Source organism: Blennius ocellaris (genome assembly GCF_963422515.1).
Source record: "Blennius ocellaris genome assembly, chromosome: 5".
NCBI lineage: Eukaryota > Metazoa > Chordata > Actinopteri > Blenniiformes > Blenniidae > Blennius > Blennius ocellaris.
Genome location: NC_137654.1, coordinates 2,804,482 through 2,832,467, shown reverse-complemented (window position 1 = coordinate 2,832,467; position 27,986 = coordinate 2,804,482). Strand labels below are relative to the sequence as shown.

General features: G+C 43.5%; 1 protein-coding gene across 1 annotated transcript in view; it reads left to right on the top strand.

Annotated features, from left to right (window-relative positions):
- Positions 1 to 2,316: 2,316 nt before the first annotated feature.
- Positions 2,317 to 27,986, top strand: part of LOC308129867 (solute carrier family 2, facilitated glucose transporter member 1-like) — a gene marked incomplete at its 3' end in the record, with an annotated part of 38,337 nt that continues 12,667 nt past the window's right edge. The window contains exon 1 of the mRNA XM_080495976.1: positions 2,317 to 2,412. Within this exon, the coding sequence (XP_080352102.1) occupies positions 2,335 to 2,412 (78 nt within the window). The 5' untranslated portion in view covers positions 2,317 to 2,334. The remainder of the gene's footprint in view (positions 2,413 to 27,986) is intronic.

Below are 27,986 nucleotides of genomic sequence, written 5' to 3'. Positions count from 1 at the left end.
TAGTTTTATTAGCTCCTAACCTGCCAATACCAACTAGTTTTATTAGCTCATAACCTGCCAGTAACCTGCCAATACCAACTAGTTGTATTAGCTCATAACCTGTCAGTAACCTGCCAATACCAACTAGTTTTCTTAGCTCATAACCTGCTAAGAGTTACTCTTCGACACTTCCTGAGTCACTTTTAAGCTAAGAATTCCTTGCAAAGGAACTTTCAGGCTGAGTTAGGAGCTCCCGAGGAGGGTTCTGTTCTGTTCTGTTCTGTTCTGTTCTGTTCTGTTCTGTTCTGTTCTGTTCTATTGTATTCTTGAAGTCAAACAGCACTCTCTCTACCAGCTGAGTGCAGATCTCAGAGTCGTCCTCTCATGAACCCAACTCACACTGGACAGGACGCCAGCGTCATTTCTTATTTGTTTGCTTCATGTTTGAGACATTCATAGAATATCCAAGATGATTTATTGGGGGAAATCTGCTAATCTGACATGGCATGATCTTCACACACAACACATTATTAAAACATTTTTATTGTTTGTTTGTTTTTCCCTGTAGAGACTAACAAGCACACAAACAGCAGGTGAGCTGTGGGATCAATTGATTCCTCTGAGTGGACGTATAAATAGTCTGCCTTCAGAGGATTACAGAGAAAGCAATAGCCTCTCACCTGGATCAACACGAGTGACTCCAAACATGCACGCACACACACACACACACACACACACACACACACACACACACACACACACACACACACTTTTACTGGGGATCATTGGCTTCAGCTGTTCTAAATCAATTGATAACAATCATAATATGGTGTTGAGCTCTATCCTGTATTTCACTCGCGTCAGTGTTTCAATATGTATTTGGTGTGTGAGAACTGTTGAGTTACTTTGAAGAATTTCACACATGCAAAGCTTTCTGAAACTGTGTGTGTGTGTGTGTGTGTGTGTGTGTGTGTGTGTGTGTGTGTGTGTGTGTGTGTGTGTGTGTGTGTGTGTGTGTGTGTGTGTGTGTGTGTGTGTGTGTGAAGGGGTGATTAGCAGTATAATTGCTGTGTTTTCTGGGGCATCAGCATTGTGACTGAGGGCCTCTTCTGGACTCTTCTGGACCCTTCTGGACTCTTGTGGACTCTTGTGGACTCTTGTCTTGTGGACTCTTGTGGACTCTTGTGGACTCTTCTGGACTCTTGTGGACTCTTGTGGACTCTTCTAGACTCTTCTGGACTCTTCTGGACTCTTCTGGACCCTTCTGGACTCTTGTGGACTCTTGTGGACTCTTGTGGACTCAGGCCGCCTGCTGAGATCCACTTAGTGCTGACGTCACTAAGCGGCTTACTGCGGCCGGTGAGTGGCCAGATGACTTGGTCTTACTGCGGCCGGTGAGTGGCCAGAGGACTTGGTCTTACCGCGGCCGGTGAGTGGCCAGAGGACTTGGTCTTACCGCGGCCGGTGAGTGGCCAGAGGACTTGGTAGGGTGTTTACACTCCGTCAACATGCAGACAGCATCATGACGACATGTGTTTGTTGAGGAAATCTGACCTGATCATCACAAGACATCAGTTCTTCATTGTTCCGGGGACGAGTGGACACTGAGAGCCTGATGGAGTCCAGAAAGGTCAGTCCTTCCTGATTCATGAGAGAAGTGTCCCATGTGGAAGTAAAGCTAAGTTTGTTGTGATGTTGACATAATGTGGATGGATGAAAACACTGAACACAGGACTGACGGCTGTGTTTGGCTAACGTTCACCACCACGAGCATTTTCAGTGCAGAGGTTTCTCTTCTCTTTGTTTTATGTTATCATTTGTGCTTTTTTGATCGTTATAGCTCAAAAGACTGTAACCCGTCACTCTAGAGCCACATATGGCTCTTCAGCACCACTGTAGTCAATCCCTGAAGGTTTTACACATTTCTATGTAAATAAACATTTCTATCTAATTAAGGCCCAAATAACGAAATTGCAAGGACCCCATTGTGTCTGAAGGAGTTATAATTATGATTGTTGTATGGGCCGGGATGAACGGCCTTTTCGGGGCCCGAACACATTTGGAAACACAGCAAATATAGCAGTAAAACCAGGCCTGGCAAAAATGTTCATATTTCATCAGATGCAGACATGGGTGGGGCAAATATGGTCCATGTTCAAATGTACTAAATCAGTGTCTTGTCCAAGGATGATGAAACTTGGTAGGCATGTCCAACATGTCACGACAAGCAGATTTGCATTGTCTGACATTTTTGTCAGATCAACAGGAAAGCCGCTACTTTGAGTTGAATTTCCTTTTGAGTGAATCCTGACGGAGTCCCTGTGGTCCCTGTGCTCCCAGGTCACCCCCCAGCTGATGCTGGCTGTGGGGACGGCTGTGATCGGATCGCTTCAGTTTGGGTACAACACTGGTGTCATCAATGCTCCTCAAACTGTGAGTCTTTCATTCACTTTCTATATATCAATGTGAGACAACTACAAGAAAAAGATGAATCCGGCTCAAGGTGGACCTGGTCATCAGAGGCTGGCAGGTTTGACCCCCCACTGTGGGCATGTGACCACTGTGGATCCCTGAGCAAAATCCTCATCAGCTGCTGGAGCGCCGGGATGTGGCTGCACATCAGCACCCTAGAAACAGGACTGGTCATGTAGAAAAGGAATTTCCCCAAAGAGATTAATAAAGTATGATTAGTATTAGTATTAGTATTCTATAGGGTTTGGTGACAGTGATAATCATGTGTAAGACGAGTGCAACGTTTCTGTAAACATCTCATAAATTGTGTTGTGTGACTATGAAGGAATAGAAAATCCCACGCGTGAGAGAGGCTGTGGTCGATTCTCATTAAATTAGTGATATGTTAATTATAATAATGGTTGACATACCATCACCTTGCCTTTGCCCACTGCCAACTAGGATTGACCCCTGTGCCCAGTATGGATGGATGTATGTATGGATGTATGTATGGATGGATGTATGGATGGATGTATGGATGGATGTATGGATGTATGGATGTATGTATGTATGTATGTATGTATGTATGTATGTATGTATGTATGTATGTATGTATGTATGTATGTATGTATGGATGGATGGATGGATGGATGGATGGATGGATGGATGGATGGATGGATGGATGGATGGATGGATGGATGGATGGATGGATGGAACCGATGTTCCAGAAGTTGGTGAGAGAGTGGTGCCTGGCTGAGGTTGAGTGATGTGGTCGTGGTCTGGAGGGTCACATCACAACCACAGAAGACAAGACAGAGACCAACTTGTGGAACAGTTGCTCTGGAGAACCTGATTCATCAAACCAGGATCTCCCGCTGCGGTTCTCCGGCACTCCCTCCATCTCCGGGGCTTCAGTCGGGTCCTACCGAGCAGTCCTCGCATTTCATCATTTGGGTCCTCCACCTTCCTTGATGACGTTACTGTCAAACTTGCCTTGCTTCCTCGGCTCCACCTGAATCTCCATGACTACAAACTGAGAAGTGCTACGGATGTCAGGTGATGATCCGAGCCAAAGGGACCCCCCGTGGCTCAAGTCCTTGGACTAGATCTTTTCAAACCACTTTCACCGTTTAGTGAAGAAACTCTCACACAGCACCTCAATTTTTCCATAAAAGTTAAACATGTCTGTGCAGAGCAACATCTCATGTAACGCCCAGTTGTTACCAGATCGTTCACGTCTTTGAAGGAGCTGCTTGTTGTCCCGTCCTGGGAAGCCGGTGGCCTCAGTGGCAGTGAGCAGCTCCGGACAAACCCTGGTGGCTGAACGCTGAACGCTGGGAACAAGACAGAGCTGAAGTTGGTGATTCAGGAGTGTTTGCAGCATCATGGTTGTTCCCTTGTCCAGACCAGAGCAGCAGCTGGTCGGTCGGTGATGGCTTTTCCTGCTTCTTGAGGGAAAAGCACCAAAAGGTTCTGTGAGGTCTCATCCTGGGGAAACCAGTACGTCTTCCCTGGTTGATGAGAGACCAGACGCCGGTTCCAGGGAAGCTCCGACCCTCGTGGTCGGTCAGAAGAGCAGTGGAGGAATTGAGGCTTTCATCTGCAGGCCTCTGGTGCTAGCAGGATGCTAACAGCCGTGCTGCTGGGATCAGGGTTGCTGCAGTTACCTTGGAAAAGGAATCAGATTATTGATTAAGAGTTACCCTTTTAAAAAGTAACTTAGTTATTTTACTGATTACTTGTTTTTAAAAGTAACTAAGTGAGATCCCAAGTAAGTAAAAAGTTACTTTCAGCAGCTGCCACAACACGACACCCCCCACAGTCTCGCTATAAAAATGTTTTTTACTAAAAACTCAGTTCTGATCACTGTCTGGCCTCATGCACTCTGCTTATTCATATTATAACCTTTGACCTTCATTCTTTGTTGTATTGATATTTGAATCATGGTTTTATTATTAGATTTTTACTATTAGTGGTATTTATTTACCCACTAATGTAGTTGTTGTCTGTTGTTTCACTATTTATCTATGCATTTATTTGAACCACCGGCTTTTTGCGACCTTTTAATCTCCTCCCCCAGTGACAAATACAGTCTTTCATTGATTGATTGTTGATTGATTGATTGAAAATGCGTGTCTTCCTGCCAATATATCTTTTTAATCAGGAACATTACAAAAATAGTGCAGCAACTCAGTTACAAGCAGTTGTGTTCTTGTTGCAATGAGCAGGTTTGTTGATGATGTTGGTTCTGACTCTTTTGTGTTACCTGAACACACTGTTCCAGCAGGTCTGCCTGTGATTGGCTGAGAGTGCTGAAAGGGGCGGGTCAGATGAGTGTGCAGTGACTGCATGAACTGTGTGTGTCTGTTTGGAGGAGAATGAAGCAACGCCCAATTTTCGAGGGGAGGGGGGGAGAGGGGAGGGGAGAGGGAAGGGGAGAGAGCACCGCAGTAACCTAATCCAGCAGGCTCTGCAGGATTAGCAGCCAGGAAAGAAAGTGTCCACCTTGGGAGCCGGATTACAACTTATTAGATCCAGAGCATCTGCACACTGGTGCCGTGTAAACAAACCCCCCCAACACTGAACACAGTTTTGCAGATCCAAAGGCTTTTGATAAGGTGGGGGCATTGCAAGGTGTGGAATCCTGGGGGCTCAGCTGGTCCATGACCGGCTGAGCATGTGGGCAGTCAGTGTCTGCAGGATGAAGGGGGAGGGGGGAGGGATTTGCATGAGACTGCAGTGTCTCATGGCCCACCTGCAGTAGATGCTCAGGTGAAACCCTGAGTCAGGCTCAACATGTCAGGTGTCCCGCACTGGGGGCTCAGGACCTGACACATGACACACAGAAAAGGATTTCGTTTTAGTCTATATATTTATATATTACACATTTGGAGTCGATGTATATTATATATTCTTTCGTTGCTATTAATAATCAGATATAGGCAATAAACAACAATAAAATACAATTAGAAAACACAGACAATATTTTCTTATTTCAGAACTCAGAGGTCAAAATTCAGTTCAAAGTGTGGTTCCTTGGTTTGTCTGAGTTCGGTTTGTTTGATGTCGCAGAGTTGGAATGCCAATGGTTCCACAAAGTTCTATCGGGTCTAATCCAAATGTTAGGTCCGAGTGTCCGAGGAACAAAGGATCAAATATCCCTACAGCAACGCAGCTGTGGTTGGGTAGTGGCTCGCCATCTAGTGGTTGAGAGTGGCAGGTGATCCAGAACTAACCAACATATCCTGACCGATGAGTGGGGACATGTTGGGGTTGTAGATGAAGATATCCTTTTGGTTATGCTCTATGAATGGCTCGTTTAAATGACTATTGTTAATCAGAAAGCCCATCATCTTGCAAAAATATGGACCATTTCATCCCATACACTGTGACACAACAAACACAAACGGTCAAGTGAAGATTTAAAGATTTAAAGGTTTTTATAGCAATGGGGTCCTGGTCCTCTACCAGAGGCCTGGGAGCTTGAGGGTCCCGGTCCTCTACCAGAGGCCTGGGAGCTCGAGGGTCCTGGTCCTCGACCAGAGGCCTGGGGGCTTGGGGGTCCTGGTCCTCTACCAGAGGCCTGGGAGCTTGAGGGTCCTGGTCCTCTACCAGAGGCCTGGGAGCTCGAGGGTCCTGGTCCTCTACCAGAGGTTGTTCCAGGGATCTGCTGTAGCCACTACTCCAGTTTGGGGGTCACTGCCCCGAGGGCACTACTGTCACCTTCACCTTCACCTTCCAGGCCTCTCCAGCTCCTCTCTGAGCCCCTGGTACTCCTTCTTTCTGATGTTCCATCACTTGGTACTGCTACATTCACCACCACGGCTTTCCTCTGCCCTTTATCAACCACCACGATGTCTGGTTGGTTCTCCATTACCATCCTGTCTGTCTGTATCTGGAAGTCCATCAGGATCTTCGCTCAGTCATTCTCCACCACCTTTGGGGGGTCTCCCACTGTGACCTTGGGGTTTCCAGACCATACTCTGCACAGATGTTTCGGTACACTATGCCAGCCACTTGGTTATGGCGTTCCATGTATGCTTTCCCAGCCAGCATCTTGCACCCTGCAGTTATGTGCTGGATGGTCTCAGGTGCCTCTTTGCACAGTCTACACCTTGGGTCTTGTCTGGTGTGGTAGATCTGGGCTTCTATGGCTCTGGTGCTCAGAGCCTGCTCCTGTGCAGCCAGGATGAGGGCCTCTGTGCTGTCCTGTAGGCCAGCCCTCTCTAGCCATTGGTAGGACTTCTTGAGATCAGCCACTTCAGTTAAGTTCCGGTGGTACATCCCATGTAGGGGCTTGTCCTCCCATGATGGTCCCTCTTCCAGCACCTCTTCATCTCACCATTGTCTGAGACTTTCGTTGAGTATGTCATCCGTTGGAGCCCTGTCCTTGATGTACGTATGGAGCTTGGATGTTTCATCCTGGATAGTGTCTCTCACGCTCACTAGTCCTCGGCCTCCTTCCTTACGGCTAGCATACAGTCTCAAGGTGCTGGATTTGGGATGGAACCCACCATGCATGGTGAGGAGTTTTCGTGTCTGTATCTCTTCCTTATATTTATATATATTTATATATATATACATTTTATGTTTGGTTCATTCAATTTCAACTGGTCCTACAATTTGTCCTTGTGACCCGTCCCTCCGAAGAGAGGACACGTGTCTTCAGGGGACACTTGCCCTTGGATTTTAGGACGTCCCTACATCAGAGGTTTTACTGTATACATGAATTAACACATAACTATTCTTAATGTGCTTCACTGTTCACAAGTTTTTAAAAAAGCCTCTTGTTTTATAATTATTCTATATAATTTGTATATCTATTCTTTCCAGATTCTGCATGTCCCACCACTGTGGCTGACTCTGGAAACCACAGAGCTGAGACAGTTAGGAATTAACACAATCATTTCTTGAACAAAGTCATTCTCACCACATGATCACAGGGTCGATCTTAACGTCGTCCACCAGTCCGAGACCTGTACATACTTCTACAGACTAGTACATGGCTAGTCTGTGGGACTAGTGCAATGTTTGAGGACGAAAACGTCATATTTTACCAGCATTTGAACCAAGAACCACTTCACGGCCGGAGCGTGGGCCCCGCCATTTTGAATCTCGCAAAACACCGTCAAATCATGAGATTGCGACGTGACCGAATTCGAGACACCTGGCCTCACATATCACTAGATTTGGTGAGTATTATTGTAGATTAGTTCAACTTTTGAATGAAACATTGAATAATGAATATATTGTAGTGAACAGGCATTAGAAGAAAACAGGAGGAAAGTGCAGGGTTTTGACTGATCACATAGTGAGAAGGTACTTTTGGATCATTTCTGTGGATAAACTATATTCTGCGAGTATATCATCATGTATTGTTGTACATAAAATTGGAAACTTAAGACTAAAAAGTAATGAAGATATTGAAATGAAATGATTGAGATCAGTATTAAAGTTTCATTTAAACATGGCAGGTGCAGCACAAGAAAATACTGAAGTCACTCACTCAAATGAATATTTGTCTTCTTCCAGTTCATTTCTGACAGTTTCATTTTCATTTAAACATACCGGCCTCATGACTGGTAATTCCATTTCTTCATTATAGCATGTCATGTGGCGTTTCATGGAGGGGGTCAGTAACCCCAAGAACAGAAGAGCAGCGGAAGAGCAACAGCAGAGTAAACAGCAAAAAGACAAGCAGTGTGATCAGATGAAGAGCTTTGTGAACTCAGGAAAAAAGATTTGGTCTAGAAAGCATTACATCAGGGTTTTGAATAAGCTGTAAACATTTCAGCAACAATTTTGTTTAATTTCATGAATATATAAAGAAATTCAGACGCATGAAAAACTTTAAATGGACCAAACAATGCAGGGATATCATGATTTTGGCCAGTGCCTTTTGTCTTCTTGTGCATATCAAATTAAAATGGCACAACTGTCTCTCTGTGTGCCCAGTGCCCACGGACACATTGCAAGGATTGTTCATATCACAATGTTTATTATAGAAACACACTTTCCAAAAGGGCACATAAAATCTGCATTTAATCATCATGTATGAGATTTCAACCTTAAATTGGATGCACACATAATGATTTTAAGTTAACAAATATTTCTTTTAATTTTGAGAGCCAGTTTAGTCATTTATTTTGAATTCACCCAGCTGCAGGACACACCGGGCCTGTTGGGAAAAAGATTTCCCATGGGTGAACCTCAAAGATGGGAAACGTTCTGCAGTGTGCATCAAACTCCCGTCTGATACTGGCAGTGCTGAACCAACGTCTTCAGAGAAGCTTCTAGCAACTTCACAGTGGAAGCCTGAGAGTGCCACCAAACCATTGAGGCTCATCGCCGGGCAGCAGGGGGAAACAGGGGCAACAGGGGCAGCAGGGGGAAGCAGGGGCAGCAGGGGGACGCAGGGGGCATCAGGTGCTGCAGGGGCAGCAGGGGCAGTAGGGGCTGGGATGCAGGGGGCAGCAGGGGGAAGCAGGGGCAGCAGTGCTGCAGGGGCTGCAGGGGCTGCAGGGGCAGCAGCACAGCCTGGAACCACACAGGCAGAACAGATGATTCACACAATCAACAGAAATGAAATTGAAAGAGTTGAGAAGATGTTCACATACTCTAACCCAGAGTTTTTCACCCACTGCTCCGCGGCTCACTGGTGTTCCAGAGATCTCGTCAGGTGAGCCGTGGGAAATTATCCAATTTCACATTTTTTTCTAAAAATCATTTGCTCTCACAGCCGCTGTCAGCTGTGAGAGCAGTGTGGTGAAGACTAATCATGTATAAATACCATGTGCTGCCAATAGAGGGCAGCACATACATTTGCTAGTAAAATCGAAACTTAACAGACATCAGTGTGGTTCATCTCCACCTCCTGCTACCATCTTGTATCAAAGTACTGTGTCAGTGACAGTGATGGAGAAGTTTTTGAAAAGGAAGAATGTGAACCAGGATCTCAGCTCTTCATCCATCAGGTCCAGGTTTCACACTGAGGGAGTACAAATAAAAAAAAAAGAAATTGGGAAATACTTTTTTTCTGTATTTATTTAATTCCTGTTGATAAAACTTTGATGAGAATGACTTTATATTGTTAACAGAGGCTACAGAGTTTCACATTTTAACATTTTCGGGTGGTGGTGTGCCTCCAGATTTTTCCAAAGAAAAAAGTGTGTCTTGGCTCAAAAAGGTTGAAAAACACTGATCTAATGTGCTGTTATTGCATTACAAGACTTTATTGTGTCATTATTGCATGAATATAGTGATCTTTGTATTGGTGTTCAGTAGTGAGAAGGTAACTATTGAGTGACATCAGTAGTGCCGAGGCGACTCCAGGTGGGGAACCAGTGGTTCTCCCTGCAGGGCTTGGAATGCTTGGCGGTGGTCCTACACTTACTTCTGTCCAAAGGAGAATTGTGGTAGAATAAGTACATGTCCTGTAAGAAAGATGAAGACTAGAGGAATGGTAAATAAAAATGATGTTTCAATGATCAACACTTGATTAAAAGCTCTTAATGGCTTTTAGTTCCAGAAACGCTCCTTTATAAAACAAGACCATTCACCGGCTTCCCCTGGATGAGTGACTTGGGTGAAGCCAAAGGACTCGACATTGGCTCGACGTACCGGAATGATAAAGCAGCACAACATTTTCTCCACATCATCGCTGATGTTGAGCAAAAGAAATGAAGGCAAAGTCTTAAGGATGGTGATTCCATCTCCATTATATCATTGTGAGGTTTGCTTCTGAGGGGAGGCGTCTCGCCACTTTGCAGCGCTGCAGCGTGTTTCCCAGGCTGATGCACCCTCCATCTTCCAGGCCAGATGGAATGCCATGGATGATGTCACAGAGGATGAGTCTCACAATGAGTTGGATTCGGCAGTGATGCTTGGAAAACACAATGTTGTGGCCGCTCTGCTCGAGGAACTGCAGCTGTGTGAGAAAGCCGTTCATTGCTTTGCACACCGGTTAGAACTGGTCGACAAAGATGGGCTGAAAAATGTCCGTTTGTACACAACATTATCTACGCTGCTACTGAACATTTATGTATTCTATCACAATTCACCTTTGAACCGTACCGATCTGATGGCTGCGTTTGCTGTGTTTGGAAAACCTCCAAGAACATCAACACATGTAGGGGACACAAGGTGGCTGCCCCCCCTGGAGCTGCACTGCAGACATTGCTGAATGGCCCTCCTGCCATTACGGAACACCTACACCAGGTTACTGCATTATTTACATTTTCTTCACCAGAATTAAATAATAACAAAGTATTGTCAATGACAAGGAAGTCTTCAAGACTTGTATAATTTACAAATTGAGCATGAACAAACATGGTAATATAATAAATGTGTATCACACCATGTACATGGTAAAAGACTTTTACTTTAACAATGTTTCCACTCATTTTATTTGCTTCTTGTAGAGCGACAGAATACATTGATTACCTTGGTCTCACTGCTCCAAAAATCATGTTTTCTGCAGCAGCTGCATCAATTCTGTGGCAAACCTAAAAGTCAATATTTATGTGCAGTCACTAAGTTGTATCAGAATATTGATTTTTTTAAAGTTCTATATTAAATTGATACATTTTTAATTTCAGATGCAAGTCAAAAGCAAAGGTCTTTGTTAAGCTGCAGGAGAAGAACACTGGTTGGCTTTGCCCACTTCAGGCTGGATGTTGTGATGTTTTGAAGAAGCTGTCATTGGAAGCACAGAGAAGACCTTTAACTGTAGCCGGTGTCACTGCACACTGCAAAAGTTCACTCTACTCTGTCCAAGTGCCCCAACAGGTTGGTTTACATCTGAAAGAAGCTATTGACATAACACTAGTACCCTCGTGTACACTAGTTTTCAGAAAGGCTTCAGTGGGAAAGTGACATACAGTTACTTGTAATTAAAGTCAGCAATTACATCAAATAATACATTAAATCCAGTATTTTACATTTTAAGTTTCAACAACTTTTAACACCTCTTCACTTTTGAATATCATCATTAATGATGAGTATATTGTTATTTTTGTGTTTTATTTATAACAAGTCCAAAAGAATCAAACCTGCCTCAGACAATAAAAGAATTGTTTTATAGGTGTGATCAGGGATCAGCTCTACCAGAAAGCCCGCGACCCAGAGCCTGACACAAGCCAGGAACAATCACTTCTGTGATCTTGGTGTCATTCAGGCTGCCAGTATAGTTTCCTTCTCACTGTGGCCCCCAAGGGATGAAATGATGAAATGGATGGTATGGAATTTAATTCACAATTGTTTTTTCCCTCTGTAAGTGGAAATGCTATTTATTGGCCTTATAACTGCATTATATTGGACGGTCATCCATTGACTGTAAATTGAAGTGGCCAGGCACATAGTACTTAAGCAGATGTAAACATTTGGTCAATAGACAGTTTTGTTTGATCTTTGTTCAATAGTTGAAACTTGACAGTTGGTTTAACCTTTGAATATTTATTTAGAATTGTTTTTCAGTTACTGTGTTGAGTCTCAGTCTGTAGTAACTTTATACTTGTGTTTTATGCTATGGAGATTTATTTCTTCAGAGTATGGGGATGAAGAGATCAGAGTCTGGCTAATCATTACAAGCCCCTGTTGGAAGGAACTGGCGTTAAGTGTGACGAGATTCAGACTGATTGGAGTCTAATGAAGGATGATCTGTACAGCAGGTATAATACATTTCTAAGACGTAGTAGACATTCACAAAGCAACTTATCTGTGATCATCTCGTCCTGTGACACATTTTGGTCTAAATTCAATTATTGAAAGTATATAGAATATAATATATATTCAGACAAGTGATCTAAATGCAAGGAAATATACATTTTGGAAAAAAGAGTATTCTACCTTTATAATTTTTCTCACCATCACCCTTGTAACGATAAACGTCTATTTCAGAGCTAGGACTGTGCAGCGGTTGACATGGCAACATGTCAACCCTGACTCCACCACAAAGGCTAAGAACATTCCTGTACTTAGCCTCATGGACCTCATCATGACCCGGCCAGCTCGCTGTGCGCACGCAGAAAGAAGATTCAGCTCACACTGATCAAGACAAATCTCACAAACTGAGGGCTGACAGACCTGATGACCATTCAGCTGCACATACCCGAGGTTAAAGATTCCAACCTGAAGGAGGCGGTGGAGCTGTGGGCTGGTCAAGATTCCAACCTGAAGAAGGCGGTGGAGCTGTGGGCCTGGTCAAGATTCCAACCTGAAGGAGGCGGTGGAGCTGTGGGCCTGGTCAAGATTCCAACCCGAAGGAGGCGGTGGAGCTGTGGGCTGGTCAAGATTCCAGTCTGAAGGAGGCGGTGGAGCTGTGGGCCAGGTCAAGATTCCAGTCTGAAGGAGGCGGTGGAGCTGTATTTTCAATATTTCAATGTTCACTGTTGTGAATGAAATGTGTGTACATACCTGACATTTTACTAAAAACAGTGCAAGCATATTTGTGCAAACTCGGCAAGAACAACAACTAACAAAAGTGCAAAAGCCAATTTAACCACACAGCAGCAGGCAGGTGATGCGGGAGGCAGGGTTAGCCCTGACCCTAACCCTTACACAGGACCGCCCAACCAGGACCGACACTGGGCTAAGAAAGAAACACAAACACAACGAGACCCCGAGGGGGAAAAAAAAGCGAAAACGGTACGGCCGGTACAGACATGCCAAAACACTGTGCCCTCGGCCAGCCAGCCGGCTGCGGGGAATGTGTGGTCCTCAAACTGCACCTGCAGAAATTGGGAACACGCTCGGAACGCTGCGCCTCCCAGGAAACGGCAAGGAGTAATGAACGAAGGAGCCCCTGGGAGCGAAGCCCAGTCTATTTATAGACGGAGCGGTGGTAATTAATTCCCCCCCAAAAATCTGAATGTGCTCGCCTCCATCTATAGTTCTGATCTATTAATAAATAATTGACTTAAGAAAATAATGGGGACACCAGCCTGTAAGAGGAACTGAAAAACAAGGGGGCATGTGAGGCATGTGAGGCTCTGTCGTTGGCCTTTGCGGCCTACCGTTAGCTACAGACCAGAGGCTAAGAACCGCTGCCTTATATGATTATGTATCTTTTCAAAGTCACCATTCTCAGTGATCCAATAAAATAGTCTGCCAAAGGGTGGTCATCAGCTAGCTCATTGAGTTTAACCAAAACAGATTCTCTGGCTGGACATGGGCTCAGCTCAAAAGCTCTGAAGTGTTCTCTGTACCACCCAGAAAGCCTTCCTGCACAGTCTCTCCTGTATAATAAAAATCTGAAGACTCTCTCCAAAATCTCTGTAAAATCAGCTTGTAGCACCATAAACCACAATCCTTCCATTTCTGAATGTTACACCCCTGGTGGACAGACATCAGTTGTGCTGGGACAGTTCCGTTCAATAATCTGTGCTATTCCTTGTTTCAAAACATCCACAGGAACTGTTGAGACATTTGTCATCTCAAGTCCAGTTTTTTCGAAACTGGATGAACTGAGATAATATGACATCATTAGTTGAAGCGTCATGGCCAGTGAGAGGGGCGTGTTTTTAAAGCGGTTGCTATCAAATGAGCTGCTTGAAAAAAACGATGCTTTGCCTCAAACCGCAAGGTCGTGTCCCACAAGAGGACCACAAGGTCTGACCAGTTTGGGTTAGTGCTTCAAATAATTATGTTTTGGTAGCAGTGTCACATCACGAAAGAGTTCATGATATTTGTGTCTGTGCTCTGGAACTTTGTCTTCAAGATGTGCAATGGACTCATCTGTGTGTGTCGGAGCAACCACAAGTTCAATGATGTCTTTAAAGTTCAACAATGTTTGCCATGCCATGTGACCATCAGGCAACAAATGCCCAACTATGAATGGGAGTAGTCGCGATAGGGCCCAATTCTCATTACCCAGAGATGGGAAACTCGGACTCGAGTCCTGATTTTATGACTTTTTGACTCGCCTTGATGAAATCAATAAAAGACTCGGACTTGCTTGGACTCTAGGCTCAGTGATTCTAGACTTGGACTTGACTCGACCCCTTTGACTTGACGAGTCATATCAAGTCATGCCATAATGACAAGTGTGATATATAAATCTAATTCATTCTTACCACTTCGTTTCCTCGTGTCACAGTGAAACCCGCTGTCAGCCACGTTCAGGGCGGCTGCAGCCGCTACGTGATAAACAACGTGATGTGACTCATACCCCCTCCAGCGTAGGAAGGACTGACGGCGGCAGCATGAGCCAACCAAGAATTATTTCCTTTGCTTACAACAATTACAAAGTCAAACAACGGATTACTGAATGCAGGTTCAGTGATGTGAAGATCACTGATGGTCACGAAACAACTTCCAACTTCAACCGGTACTTGAAGAAACACAAGGATAAGTACGTGCTCCCTGTTGTTTAGCATTTTACTAAAGTGAGCTAATCCTGCATCTGTCTTATAAAAAATATTGGCTAACTTTTACATACTGCGGACGACTTGTGCGCTACTGATGTTTTCAGCATAGGATCGAAAAGCTAGCTAGTTGTCAGTTAGCTGCTACTATCGAATCATGAGTGTGAAAATTAGACACTAACGGGTCATTTAGTTCCATTTGTACTCTCTCAATGTAGTTTGGGTTACCACAGTCAACTTTTGAAAATAAAAGTGAATCATAAAAATAACAATTTTTGGGTTGCCATCTACAAAATATATTTCTGTAGTATATACGGTATGTCTTAAATTTGTATTTACACTAAGGTTTTGCATTACAATAACTCAAACCATGTTAATTTTACTGAGTGTACAAATTGAGCCAAAAGAGCCATCAGTGTTTCTGGTTCCACAATCAAAATGATGCTCTAGTGGCTGAATGGTACTAAAAAGTTTATAATCAAAGTTATTATAAACATTTGGACCAAGTATATGAGCTCAGTTAACCAATTAAAGGTTGAAAACAAAATGGACAATTGAATTGAATACACCAAATATAGAGTGTCTTAAACATTTCTGGTTGTCAGTACCCCCCTTCCCAGAGTAAGATACAACATGGTACTCAGTAACCTGGAACAATAATAAACCCTAGCTAGTATATTAAATGAATAATTAAATTAGGTTTTGGTTTTGTATTCTACTGTGATAACAGATCTACAAGCTGTTAATGGAGTCTGAGTTTGTAGCTCTATCTGGGCCTACAGTGGTTAAATACTATTATTGTGTCTTTTAACCTAACATTACAGATGTACTGAGTTGAAAATTCTAATGAAATAAGTTGAAAATAAATAGTAGTGTTATTTAGTCTACTACTAGGAAAGCTGTAGTACATTTCCTGACATGTTCTATTTTAATTTTACAGATATGACGAATATATGGGGAGCAAAAGCATTCCGAATGAACCAGATCCTCAACAGCCTTCAGTCTTACAGTTCCTGGACATCCGTGTGGGGCAGTACTCCACGAATCATCCACAGCAGAAAGCTATTACCAATGGAATTTTGGAAAAATTAGTGATTGGGTGCAACATGCCCCTGTCAGTGGTGGAACACAGGAGTTTTCGGGATTTTCCGAAAATAGTTGATCCTAAATACAACCTGGTGTGTCGCAAAACACTGACCTGAAAAACAAGACAGTTGCTGGAGAAAGGCGTGACCATTTGAAAACTCAGCTGAGCAAAGCAGATAGCACTTCAGTCACTGTTGATATTTGGACTGACTGAAGGATGAGGGGGGTTCTTGGAGTCACCGTACACTACATGAAGATAGACCAAGACAACATACAGCTGAAGTCCAACCTCCTGGCCAGTGGTCGCTTCAAAGGCTCACACACAGGAGAAAGGATCTGTGAACAATTTGAGGCCATATGCAATGAGTAAGACATTAAAAGTAAGCTGGACTATGTTATTACTGAGAATGCAGCACATATGCAGAAGGCGTTCACAGTATGTTTCCCCAATGAAGAAGATGAGGTCCATGGTGACGATCACTTGATGACCCAGAGCTATGGCATGACCTCAGGTCAGACAATCAGGAGGTACTCCATGCTGTTCTGGCACGGAAACGGCGCCTGCAATCTTTTGCACACGATCTCGTCACACTTAACGACTGAAAGACAAAGGTGACAACATCTACTCTGTCAAAGTGAAAACTCAGCTCACTTCTTCACACAAGCAGAACATTCAAAGAGGAGTTTGAAGCTGTGTATGGGAAAGAAACGGCATTCCTGCTACTGTCAACACCAGATGGAATTCAACACTGAGGCAGGTGAAGGCAGCTCTTCAGTGCGATCCTCTAAAGTCTCCACTGTCCTGGAAAAGGTGGGACACAGGGAGTTGATCTTCACAGCACGGCAGTGGAGTCTGTCGAAGGAGCTGGTGGACATCCTGAAGCCATTTGCAGAAGCAACAGGTTTGGCACAGGGGAGAAGGTGGTTCCCATCAGTTCTGTTGGTCCACCATTCAGGCTCTCAATCACCACCTTGAGAAGATGATGCCACAAGCCTGTTTCCTAGTCACTTTGGTTAGAACTCTCCAGGAATCCCTGAAAAAAAGATTTCTTGGAATCTTTCTGAATGTAAAAATGGCCACTGCCCAGCGTGGAACCACTGTCCCGTGTTCTGACCCAGTTTACCTCAAAGCAGCGGCCCTGGACCCACGTGTGCTTTACATTGGGTGGAGCGCCATGTGCAGGCCTGTCCTGAAATCCAGGCAGAGGTGGCCAAAGAAATGAAAGGTACATTTTGAGTTTAACTATATATAGAAACAACGAACTTTGCTATTTTTGCTGCAATAGTTTAGATTTTTTTTATATTTCCACCCACACTGTATTTGCATTCTTATTATTGTATTTCTTCTTAAATAACAGACTACCACAAACATACTATTGAGTTCAACCCATTGTATAACCAACATGAACAGTAAGGGCTGTTTTATTTTTGCATGTTTTTCTAGAACTGATCCTGCGAGATGCAGTGGAAGCGAACCAACCTGTGTCTCTCAAGGAGGAAGATGAGAACCTTGAAGAAGGAGGTCTGTTTGCCGCAAACCGCAAGAGACAATGGAAGGATGTTCACGTCACTCGAGTGTGCTGTGGTTGTGGGCAATGCATATGAAGGCTGTTCCGTCACTATTTTCAGTTGCAATCAAGAGTCTTGGCAGCTCCTGCTACCAGTGGAGTGAGTTTTCAGCCATGGTGGCATCATAATGTGGCCCCATGGGGCCCAAATGACTGACAGACTTTTGGCCAATATAATCTTTTGCAAATGCAATGCTCGTCTGTAGAACGAAACAGTGACGTGTGTGCATCCACCATGGGACAGCATGGCTCAGTTTACAAGGCTTTACAGTTTAACAGTCTTTGGGCACATTTATACCTTGAAGGGCCACTTCGCCTTTAAGATAACTTGTTCTATCAGTAACACTCCCCACAATGACTTGACGACAAGGAAAATTTAGGTTTTTGTCACATTCCTTGAAAGTGATTCAGGAAATCCAGAATCAATGGAAATGGCAGGGACTGTTTTTGCCCAGCAGGGGGAGCAGATCGCATTCCCTTCAATAAAAGCCATTCATTCTGGATTTCTTGAAGGAATGTGACAAAAACCTAAGTTATCCTTGTATTGAACTCCTTCTGGGGAGTGTCACTGATAGAACAAGTCATCTTAAAGGTGAAGTGGTCCTTCAAAGATACAGTTTTCCATTTAAAAACTAAACATTATGTATGGGTTATTTATAGGGCAATCTTGTATGAATAAGTCCAAAGACTGCTATAGGCAACAGATAAACTTGTGTGTTGTGTTTATTTTTGTTAATATTCAGTGGCACTTTTTTTGGAAAAGCACATTGAAAGAAATAAAGTTTTTGTAACATTTTCCGAACATGTTTTTATTGTTTATTCACTGAAGTTAATATATGTCTATTATCTTTTGCTCATAATGACAGAAGCAGAGAGTTTCAGGATCAATCACAAATTCCATCCTTTTTCTCCACTGCTTATCGTATTCAGGGTCGAGGGGCGCTCGAGCCGATCCTAGCAGGCTCTGGGTGAGGGCAGGATACACCCTGGAGAGGTCGCCAGCCTGTCACAGGCTTTCTTGATCCTTAATGTATACATTCATTTTATTTAATTTTATTCAATTCCAGGTGTGGATGTTTCTTCAAATGTCTGGGGTTGTAGGAGTGGAGCATTTCTTACACTGCATTGTGTTTGACAGACAAATACTGTGAATATAACTAAAAGCTTACGTCTCACAACATCTCACAAGCGCATGGAAATCTCTGCCAAATACGTATGTCTTTATCGGGGCCTCAGCAGGAAATGTTTTAATGACTTGTTTAGGACTTGAGGGAAAAGGTTTTGGACTCGGACTCGACTTGAGACTTGAGTGTCTAGACTTGGCACCCGACTCGAGACTCGACTGTCTAGACTTGGGACCCGAATCGAGACTCGACTGTGTAGACTTGGGACCCGACTCGAGACTCGACTGTGTAGACTTGGAACCCGACTCGAGACTCGACTGTCTAGACTTGGAACCCGACTCGAGACTCAACTGTCTAGACTTGGGACCCGACTCGAGACTCGACTGTGTAGACTTGGAACCCGACTCGAGACTCAACTGTCTAGACTTGGGACCCGACTCGAGACTCGACTGTGTAGACTTGGGACCCGACTCGAGACTCGACTGTGTAGACTTGGGACCCGACTCGAGACTCGACTGTGTAGACTTGGAACCCGACTCGGAACCCGACTCGAGACTCAACTGTCTAGACTTGGGACCCGACTCGAGACTCGACTGTGTAGACTTGGAACCCGACTCGGAACCCGACTTGAGACTCGACTGTCTAGACTTGGGACCTGACTCGAGACTCGACTGTGTAGACTTGGGACTTGACCACAAAGACTTGTGACTTGACTTTGACTTGCATAACAAGGACTTGGTCGCACCTCTGGCATTCCCACCTATTGTTTTTCTTGTTGAAAATGTGTGTGGGATTGCATGAGGCTTGTTTGAATTTTGGTGCAGAAGCATGGTGCGCATTACGGTGGAAGCTAAGATGGCGCCGGTGTGTCTGGTACGCCGCTTGGCTCTGCTCAGTTTTATTTGTTGTATTTATTTTATGCTGATTTTAACTTCTGTCACAAGGACCATCGACTCACTGCTGGTGTATAATCGTCAAGAACTGCTAAAAATAAAACAAACGGTGCAATCGTGTACAATTCGTGACGCAAACAACAAGTGGAATGCTTTCTACCTGGCCGACCTGCCTGAGCACCTCCTCCGGGTGAGTGCGATCCGGTCGGCTGGTGAAGCTGAAAGCCTGGCTGGCTCTTTCTCCTGGCGCGGTGTGGTCCTCGGATCTTCCACGGGACTACAGAGACTGCTTTCGCTGCTATGTCTCGCGACGGACTCTCGCTCGTCTTTTTCTTCATTTGAACTGAGCTGCGCCAGACTGACCCAGTACTGTGCGCTGTCGCCTACAGACCACCGGAGCACAACAAGGATTTTATGAGAGACTTTTATGACTTTATTGCTTGTGTGCTCACGCGTTATGACTGGGTTTTAATTGTCGGAGATTTTAATGTGCACGTATGTTGTCCCTCTAAGCCAATGGCCAGCGAGTTTTTGGACTTGGTGGAAGCTTTTAATTTGACACAACACGTCACTGACCCAACACAAGTGCACGGACACACGCTGGACCTTGTGTTGTCTTGTGGTTTTACTGTTGACCATGTCCTTGTCGGAGATGCCGTGTTCTCTGACCACAGCCCTGTCACGTTGGATTTTATTTTGGACTTGGAGGTGAAGCTGTCTCCCGTGCGTCACAGTCGTGTTATCAAGCCGGACACGGCTGTTGCTTTTTCTCCTCTTTTCACTGCATCGGCACTGGATCCTCTAAACTCCGCTGCATTTATGGACACGGAGCAATTGATGAACTCTTTTATTTCCACCTGCTCTGAAGTCCTGGACAGTGTTGCTCCACTTAAAGCCATTTGTCCCAAGCCAAAGCAGGAACCGTGGCTCAATGGCACTACGCACGCAGCTCGGCGTGAGTGTCGGAGGGCGGAGCGGAGGTGGAAGGAGGATCGTTTGGAGGTTTCGCACCAGATTCTTAGAGAGTGCTGGAGAAATTATCAGAGTGCTGTTAAAACTGAAAAAACGAAATATTTCTCAGACTTGATTTTGAATAATGTCAGTCAGCCTCGAGATCTTTTTAAAACTATTGGTTCTGTTTTTAATCCGAGTCCGTCCACTTCATTGGAGATGTCAAAGAAAACTTGTGAACAATTCCTCTCCTTTTTTAATGAGAAGGTTGCTGCTATTAGGGCCAACATGTCTCCCTCTTCATTGTGGTGTTCTGTGCCACTCAGTGCTCAGTTGCTTTCTGTCAGTTTGAGTCTGTGCCACTGTCTGTGCTCACAGGTATAGTTTCTAAACTAAAACCTTCCTCCTGTCCCACAGACCCAGTCCCTCCTCAGGTATAGTTTCTAAACTAAAACCTCCTGTCTCACAGACCCAGTCCCTCCTCGCTCTTTTAAAGAGGTTTGGGGCACCATTGGCTCTTCTGTTAGGGAGATCATCAACAGCAGCTTTTGTAAGAAAGCAGTTGTAGAGCCTTTGATTAAAAAACCTGGCCTTGACCCTGCAGTTTTAGCAAACTACCGTCCAATCTCTAAATTACCTTTAGTGTCTAAAATTTTAGAGAAATGCGTTTTTGCACAGTTACAACCTTTTTTGGATGCAAATGGCACCTTCGACCCGTTTCAGTCAGGTTACAAAGCTTTGCACAGTCCTGAATCTGCACTTTTAAAGGTTTTTAATGACTGATTCTGGAGGCTCTGCCATTTTAGTGCTTCTAGACCTCACGGCTGCTTTTGACACAGTCGACCACACAATTCTTTTAAACCGCCTAAGAGATTGCGTGGGTGTCAGGGGGACCGCGTTGGAGTGGTTTAAGTCCTACCTGTCGGGGAGGACCTTCTCCGTCAGGCTGGGGGACTCCACCTCTTCTTCTGCCCCGCTTCACTGTGGAGTCCCCCAGGGATCTATCCTGGGACCCATTCTTTTTGCCTTGTATCTCCTCCCACTTGGAGAGATTTTTAAGAAGCATGGCATGTCCTACCATTTTTATGCAGATGACTGCCAAATTTACATGCCCATTGCCAAGAATGAGCACAGCCCCCTGACACCCCTGCTCCACTGTCTAGGTGACATTAAGGCTTGGTTAGCCCAGAGTTTTTTAAAACTGAATGAGGGAAAAACTGAATTGATGGTATTTGGATCAGCCCTCGCGGACTTGGGATCACTCGGAAATTATTTGCATCCCAAAGTCACCAGCCTTGGCGTCACCATAGACAGAGATTTTAGATTTGATAAACAGATCCACGGCGTTTTAAAATCGGGCTTTTATCATCTTCGACTTTTATCCAAAGTTAAGCCGTTTTTATATTTTAATCTTTTTGAGCAAGTCGTGCACGCTTTTATTTCTTCTCGTCTGGACTACTGCAAAGCACTTTATTCTGGCGTTAACCACAAAGCACTTTATTCGGGCGTTAGCCACAAAGCACTTTATTCTGGCGTTAGCCACAAAGCACTTTATTCTGGCGTTAGCCACAAAGCACTTTATTCGGGCGTTAGCCACAAAGCACTTTATTCGGGCGTTAGCCACAAAGCACTTTATTCTGGCGTTAGCCACAAAGCACTTTATTCTGGCGTTAGCCACAAAGCACTTTATTCTGGCGTTAGCCACAACGCACTTTATTCGGGCGTTAGCCACAAAGCACTTTATTCTGGCGTTAGCCACAAAGCACTTTATTCTGGCGTTAGCCACAAAGCACTTTATTCTGGCGTTAGCCACAAAGCACTTTATTCTGGCGTTAGCCACAAAGCACTTTATTCTGGCGTTAGCCACAAAGCACTTTATTCGGGCGTTAGCCACAAAGCACTTTATTCTGGCGTTAGCCACAAAGCACTTTATTCTGGCGTTAGCCACAAAGATCTTTATTCTGGTGTTAGCCACAAAGCACTTTATTCTGGCGTTAGCCACAAAGCACTTTATTCTGGCGTTAGCCACAAAGCACTTTATTCGGGCGTTAGCCACAAAGCACTTTATTCGGGCGTTAGCCACAAAGCACTTTATTCTGGCGTTAGCCACAAAGCACTTTATTCTGGCGTTAGCCACAAAGCACTTTATTCTGGCGTTAGCCACAAAGCACTTTATTCTGGCGTTAGCCACAAAGCACTTTATTCTGGCGTTAGCCACAAAGCACTTTATTCGGGCGTTAGCCACAAAGCACTTTCCCGCTTGACGTTAGTCCAGAACGCTGCGGCACGACTTTTAACAGGGACCAAAAAACGAGAACACATCACCCTTATCCTTGCATCTTTGCACTGGCTCCCTGTTCATTTTACAATTGATTTTAAAATTTTGTTGTTTGTTTTTAAAGCTTTGAATGGACTGGCCCCTCACTACATTACAGACCTCATTCAAACGTACCAGCGTTTAAGCGTTTTTATATTTCTATTTATTCTTTTAAATTATTTTATTCTTATTTGTAGTTTTTTAATGTGTTTGTAGTTTTTAATCTGTTTTTATTTGTATTTATGGTTTTATACTTATTTAGAGTTGGAACTAATTTACATTGTTTTAGTTTTATTGTTTGTATGTGCAGTCTCATGTGCAGCACTTTGGAAACGCTTTGTTGTTTAAATGTGCTCTATAAATAAAGTGGATTGGATTGTTTGTCCCCACTTGTAGGGATGATGGATTTGTTGGATATCAGCAGTAACAAACAATGCTGCAAGCTCTACTAGCACTATGCTTTCAAAAACATCATGCATGACATCTGGAGGAAGTCCTGCAAGGAAATTGAAGTGGACAAGCGTCTTACTGATGGCACAATGACGTTTCACCCCAAAGCAGCTTGTGCCATTGGTCTGAGCTGACTGCACATGAGAATCATGAAGTTCTTTTGTCCTGAGACTGAACAACCCTGACCTCACCTCTTTTGTCTGGACATCTGCTTTTGTTCCTGAGCAAAATCGTCAGATATACCAAGAGAGCTTTGACCACCAGAACAGCTCTCAATAAAACCAGCTATCTCGTGAACACCCAAGTTATCAACAACCTGAATCGTTCCCTTTGCTACATCTGCCAAGCAGTGGAATGAAAACTCCATCTTGCATTGTTTGAACATCTTGGAGAAGAGGATACAAGATCCTGTCACAACCGTGTTTGTTCATATTTTTAGTTTTACACAAGATTGCCAAGTTCATTGACAAAAGTGATGAACGTGAGCCTTGAGGCAAATTACCCAAAGTCCAGTAAATCCCAGAAAGTTTGTGTTTCCTGGGAGAACATTTTTTTGAAACTGAATGTTCTCGGTTTGATCTTTAATTTTGAGAAATAAAAACACTGTATCCAATATTTAAAAAACAAATTGCCTGAAAAGTTTTTTCAAATTAAATATTATTTTGATTCAGCTGTAGAATATATTTCCATTTTTCCCTTTTTATCTTTCCAATTTTTTTTGGTCTTTACTTATTTGATGACCTCAGAGGAAAATCCTGGGACCCTCATTGTGACATCTGGTGTCCCTCTCAAGGGTCCTGAACCCTAGTTTAGGAAACAGTATTTCTGCTGCTGCAGCTCCAATTAGCTCTTGTGGGACTTCTTCAAATATGAAGTAACTGTGGCAAAATATTAATTAATAACGTGAATGAAGCACAAATTAACTGCAGCATTTGATTTTCTGGGTAATTTTCAATGAGAAAACACTGAGCTCGGCTCATACGCCAACAAACGTCTCTCTGGCGCTCACAGTTAGATAAAAAGGAGGACATGAGCTGTCGGGCAGGGTTCAGTGGGCCTCAGGGTCTTCACGGAACCCAGCAACCTGCAGCCAGTCGAAGCTGTCGAGGACATGGCGGGGCTGTGGCACAACGTTCCGCTCAGCTCATCAATCAGCGCAGCTCTTTGTAGCCCTGAACAACTAAGTGATGAATTAAACTAGTTTACCAAGTAACCTTGTTAAGTAGTAAAACTTGCTGATTACGACATTAGGTGACATCACAGCCACGCAAATACCGGATGGCCGCCATATGAGGCGGGATGCAGATGGCGCAATGGACTCCCAGAGGATCCGGAACACGCTCTCAGATGGGAATTTGGTGTCGAACCAGATCTGCTCATCAGAAACACCAGCCTGGGAGACAAATCCACTTTCTGCAGCCTGGCTTCCAACTCCTTGATATACTCAAGCACTTGTTCTAGTGCGCCTGTGGAACAAAAAAATGTAGTTATATCATACAATAAAATATATTAGTATATTAATAAGGTCTAACTAAAAAATTATTAAGTCACAGAGACACCATATTAATTTGTATGTAATATTACTTTATTTTTCAATTGTAAAATTAAATTAAAACAGGCTTGTTGATTTTCATTTTCACTGGTTCGCAAGATTGTTTTAATTATTGAACAACTGTGACATTACTTCCTTGTGAATCAACACAGTGTGTGAGTCCAGGTGCAAGTATATATGTCCACGTCATTGATTTAAACTCTCCACTAGATGGTGCTATACAACTATACAGTGGTGCTGCAACACATCCTGCAATTGTAGTAATAGTTATATTTGATCTTATATGACACATTTATACAACTTACCAGCTTCGATATCTACCTGTGGGTGGATGTTCCACAGTAGCAGCTTCAGCCTGGCTGCTTGCTGCGGGAGGACATGCTGCCGTTTCTCTGGCTGCTTGCTGCGGGAGGACATGCTGCCGTTTCTCTGGCTGCTTGCTGTGGGAGGACATGCTGCCGTTTCTCTGGCTGCTTGCTGCGGGAGGACATGCTGCCGTTTCTCTGGCTGCTTGCTGTGGGAGGACATGCTGCCGTTTCTGAGCCTTTCCGAGGCCGATGGTGCAATAAAGTCAATCCAGGGAAAGAGAGATGGAACAGCTCCACTTTTAAGGCAACTGATAGTGGATCCACTGACGGAATCCTCCTGGATGAAGTGCTGGCAGCATACAAAAGTGCTCCCTGGCCTTATGCAGATTTTTAGACCCTTATGCCTTCTGGCAGCTTGGATCCACTGCCTCCTTTAACCCGGGTCCGTAAGAAAAGCGTGGTAAGAGCGGTATGGTTGTTTTCTTGCCCTACAAGAACAACCAGGAAGACATCCAAAACAAGGAAGGACGGGGGAGAGGGGGAGCCAAGGAGGACGGTGAGATGAGGCTGAGACGTTCACCTCTGTACAGACCAGTCCTGCATCTGATGACGCCAGGCAGCCTTGAATAGTTCTGATTCAGAAAACAAGGTTCCAGGTGGAGCAGGGTGAGAAGCTAGGAGGAGGGACGGAGTGTCCTTCTACCCAAGCAACGAGGAGAACGTTGATAAACAAAGCAGCCAAGGCTGTCTGGGGAGTCCATTGTGAGAGTAGTTGTTTTGATCAGACCAAGCACAAAGTCCTCGGTCCTCTGCAGTCAATCCAATGTGTCCGAATGTGGCGACCCTGAGCTTCCAGCCGAGTTACCATCCTTCCAGCTGAGCTGTCAACTTCTACAAGTTGGATTCCATCCCGTGTAGATGTTCAAAAGTCACATCTTGCGTACTTTTGACTTCATTTATCACAGGAGTCTCGTGTTAAAAGCTCTGCAGCCCCTCGTCACTGTCAGCCTCAGCCCAATGTGGTCAATTGCATTGAGAGAAATGCACCAATCCACTAAGAGAATTCCATCATTTTGCTTTCGATAGAGGTGAAAAGAGGCTCCTCCTAGATTCTGACAATACAAGACAAGACAGGAGCAGCAGGCGAGGGAGAAAAGAAGCGTCCGCCTTCGTTGCAAGCAAGAAGAATATTGCTTGTAGTATTTGTATTATTGCTGTATACAGCAAAAACTAACTTGATGATGATGAATATAAAAGATGTGAAATATATATAGTTTATTAATTCATTCATTCATTCATTTTTCTATTTATTCTTCACAATATCACAGTTTCCAGATACATTACGATACATTTATATTTTCTAAGTGATCATTTAGACATTTTTGCAATTTGTCTATATTTCTGTCTGATATAAAGATATTTGTATTGTCTGCGAACAGTATTTTGTGAAATTCGCTAGAACCAAAAACAGTCATTTCTATAAATGATGAATAAGAGTGGTCCATTTATGGACCTTTGCACGATGCCAGTTTCTATGGTTTTTGTCCTTCCACATTCACATGTTGTTCTCTTTCACAGGTATAACTTCTGAACCATTAGTTTACCAAGTAAAATCTCATGATCGACGGTGTCGAATGCCTTCGACAGGTCAAGAAAGACACCAATACCAAATTCTCCCTTTTCAAATGCATCATTTATTTTCTTTACGAAGACTGGAGTACACAACGCTTTCAAGTACTTTCCGAAGAGTTGGCAGTATAGATATTGTACTGTAGTTTTGAGTATTGTTTATATCCCCAGACTTGCATATGGGTATTATCTTGGCAATGTTTGCCATTTGAGGATCAATGGCTTTGTACAAGGAAAGATTAAGAATGTAGGCAGAGGGCTCAGCGATTTGCTATGGCTTCAATGATTCTGCTTCAGATATTATCAGCACCAGCTGTGTAGGATGATTTTTAGGTTGTGTATGATGTTAGTCACTTCTACTTTACAGGTGAGCTTGAGAAATCATGAATTTGGGTCATTTCAATGTAGATAGTGTTTGTAATTGGTGCCCCCTGGTGGATCAATGTTTCTTACCAACAGAGAAAGTAATGATTGAAAACATTAGATCAATTATTATCATTTGGTTGATTTTGCACTTGACTGTCAGGGATGACTGATGTTTTGTTGTTGCGGTCGAGTATCTCATTTAGTACCTTTCAGGATTTCTTTTGATCTCCAGAAGTATTATTGAACTTACCAGTGAAGTAATACCGTTTGCTTGCGTTTTTAGTTTTGCTAGCATATTATTATATTTGTTATATAATCATTTGTTTTGAGTGTTATGATTGTTGCATACTGTGCATATAATTCATTTTTCTTCGTTATAGACTTTAGAATACCTTTAGTTATTCATTTATTCAAGTAATTAATTTGTCTTTTTAATTCTATTTCATTCAGGTTGAGTCTTGAAGACTGGTGACACAAGCACAAAATTGTCAACAACATAAAGGTTGCCTTTTTTTCCAAATAAAAAGTTCAATAACAAAAAAACAGATCAACTTTCCTTTTCCGACATTAGTATTTGGCATTCCAAATCACCCAACGGACTGATTCTGTCTCCAACATAGACATAATAAATGTCTACATGAGTGGAAGAACTCTGCTTCCAACATAGAAACGACTGATCACTACATGAGTGGAGGAAGTGCTTCAATGCATCACTTCAAAACTGAATCCATCATTCATTTCAAGGAGCAATTTATAGCTCAACCATTGTTCAAATGAAGGTTGATGAAGGGATTAAAAACAGCATGACAAGGAGACTAAACGAGGTAAAAGCTTTATTAAGATAAAGGTTATAAAATCAGCAAAGTCCATTGTTTATTTGAACACCTGTATGAATGATAATGATTTAGGTCGTGATTTAAAAGAAAACACTGTGTCATCAGATGTGTCCA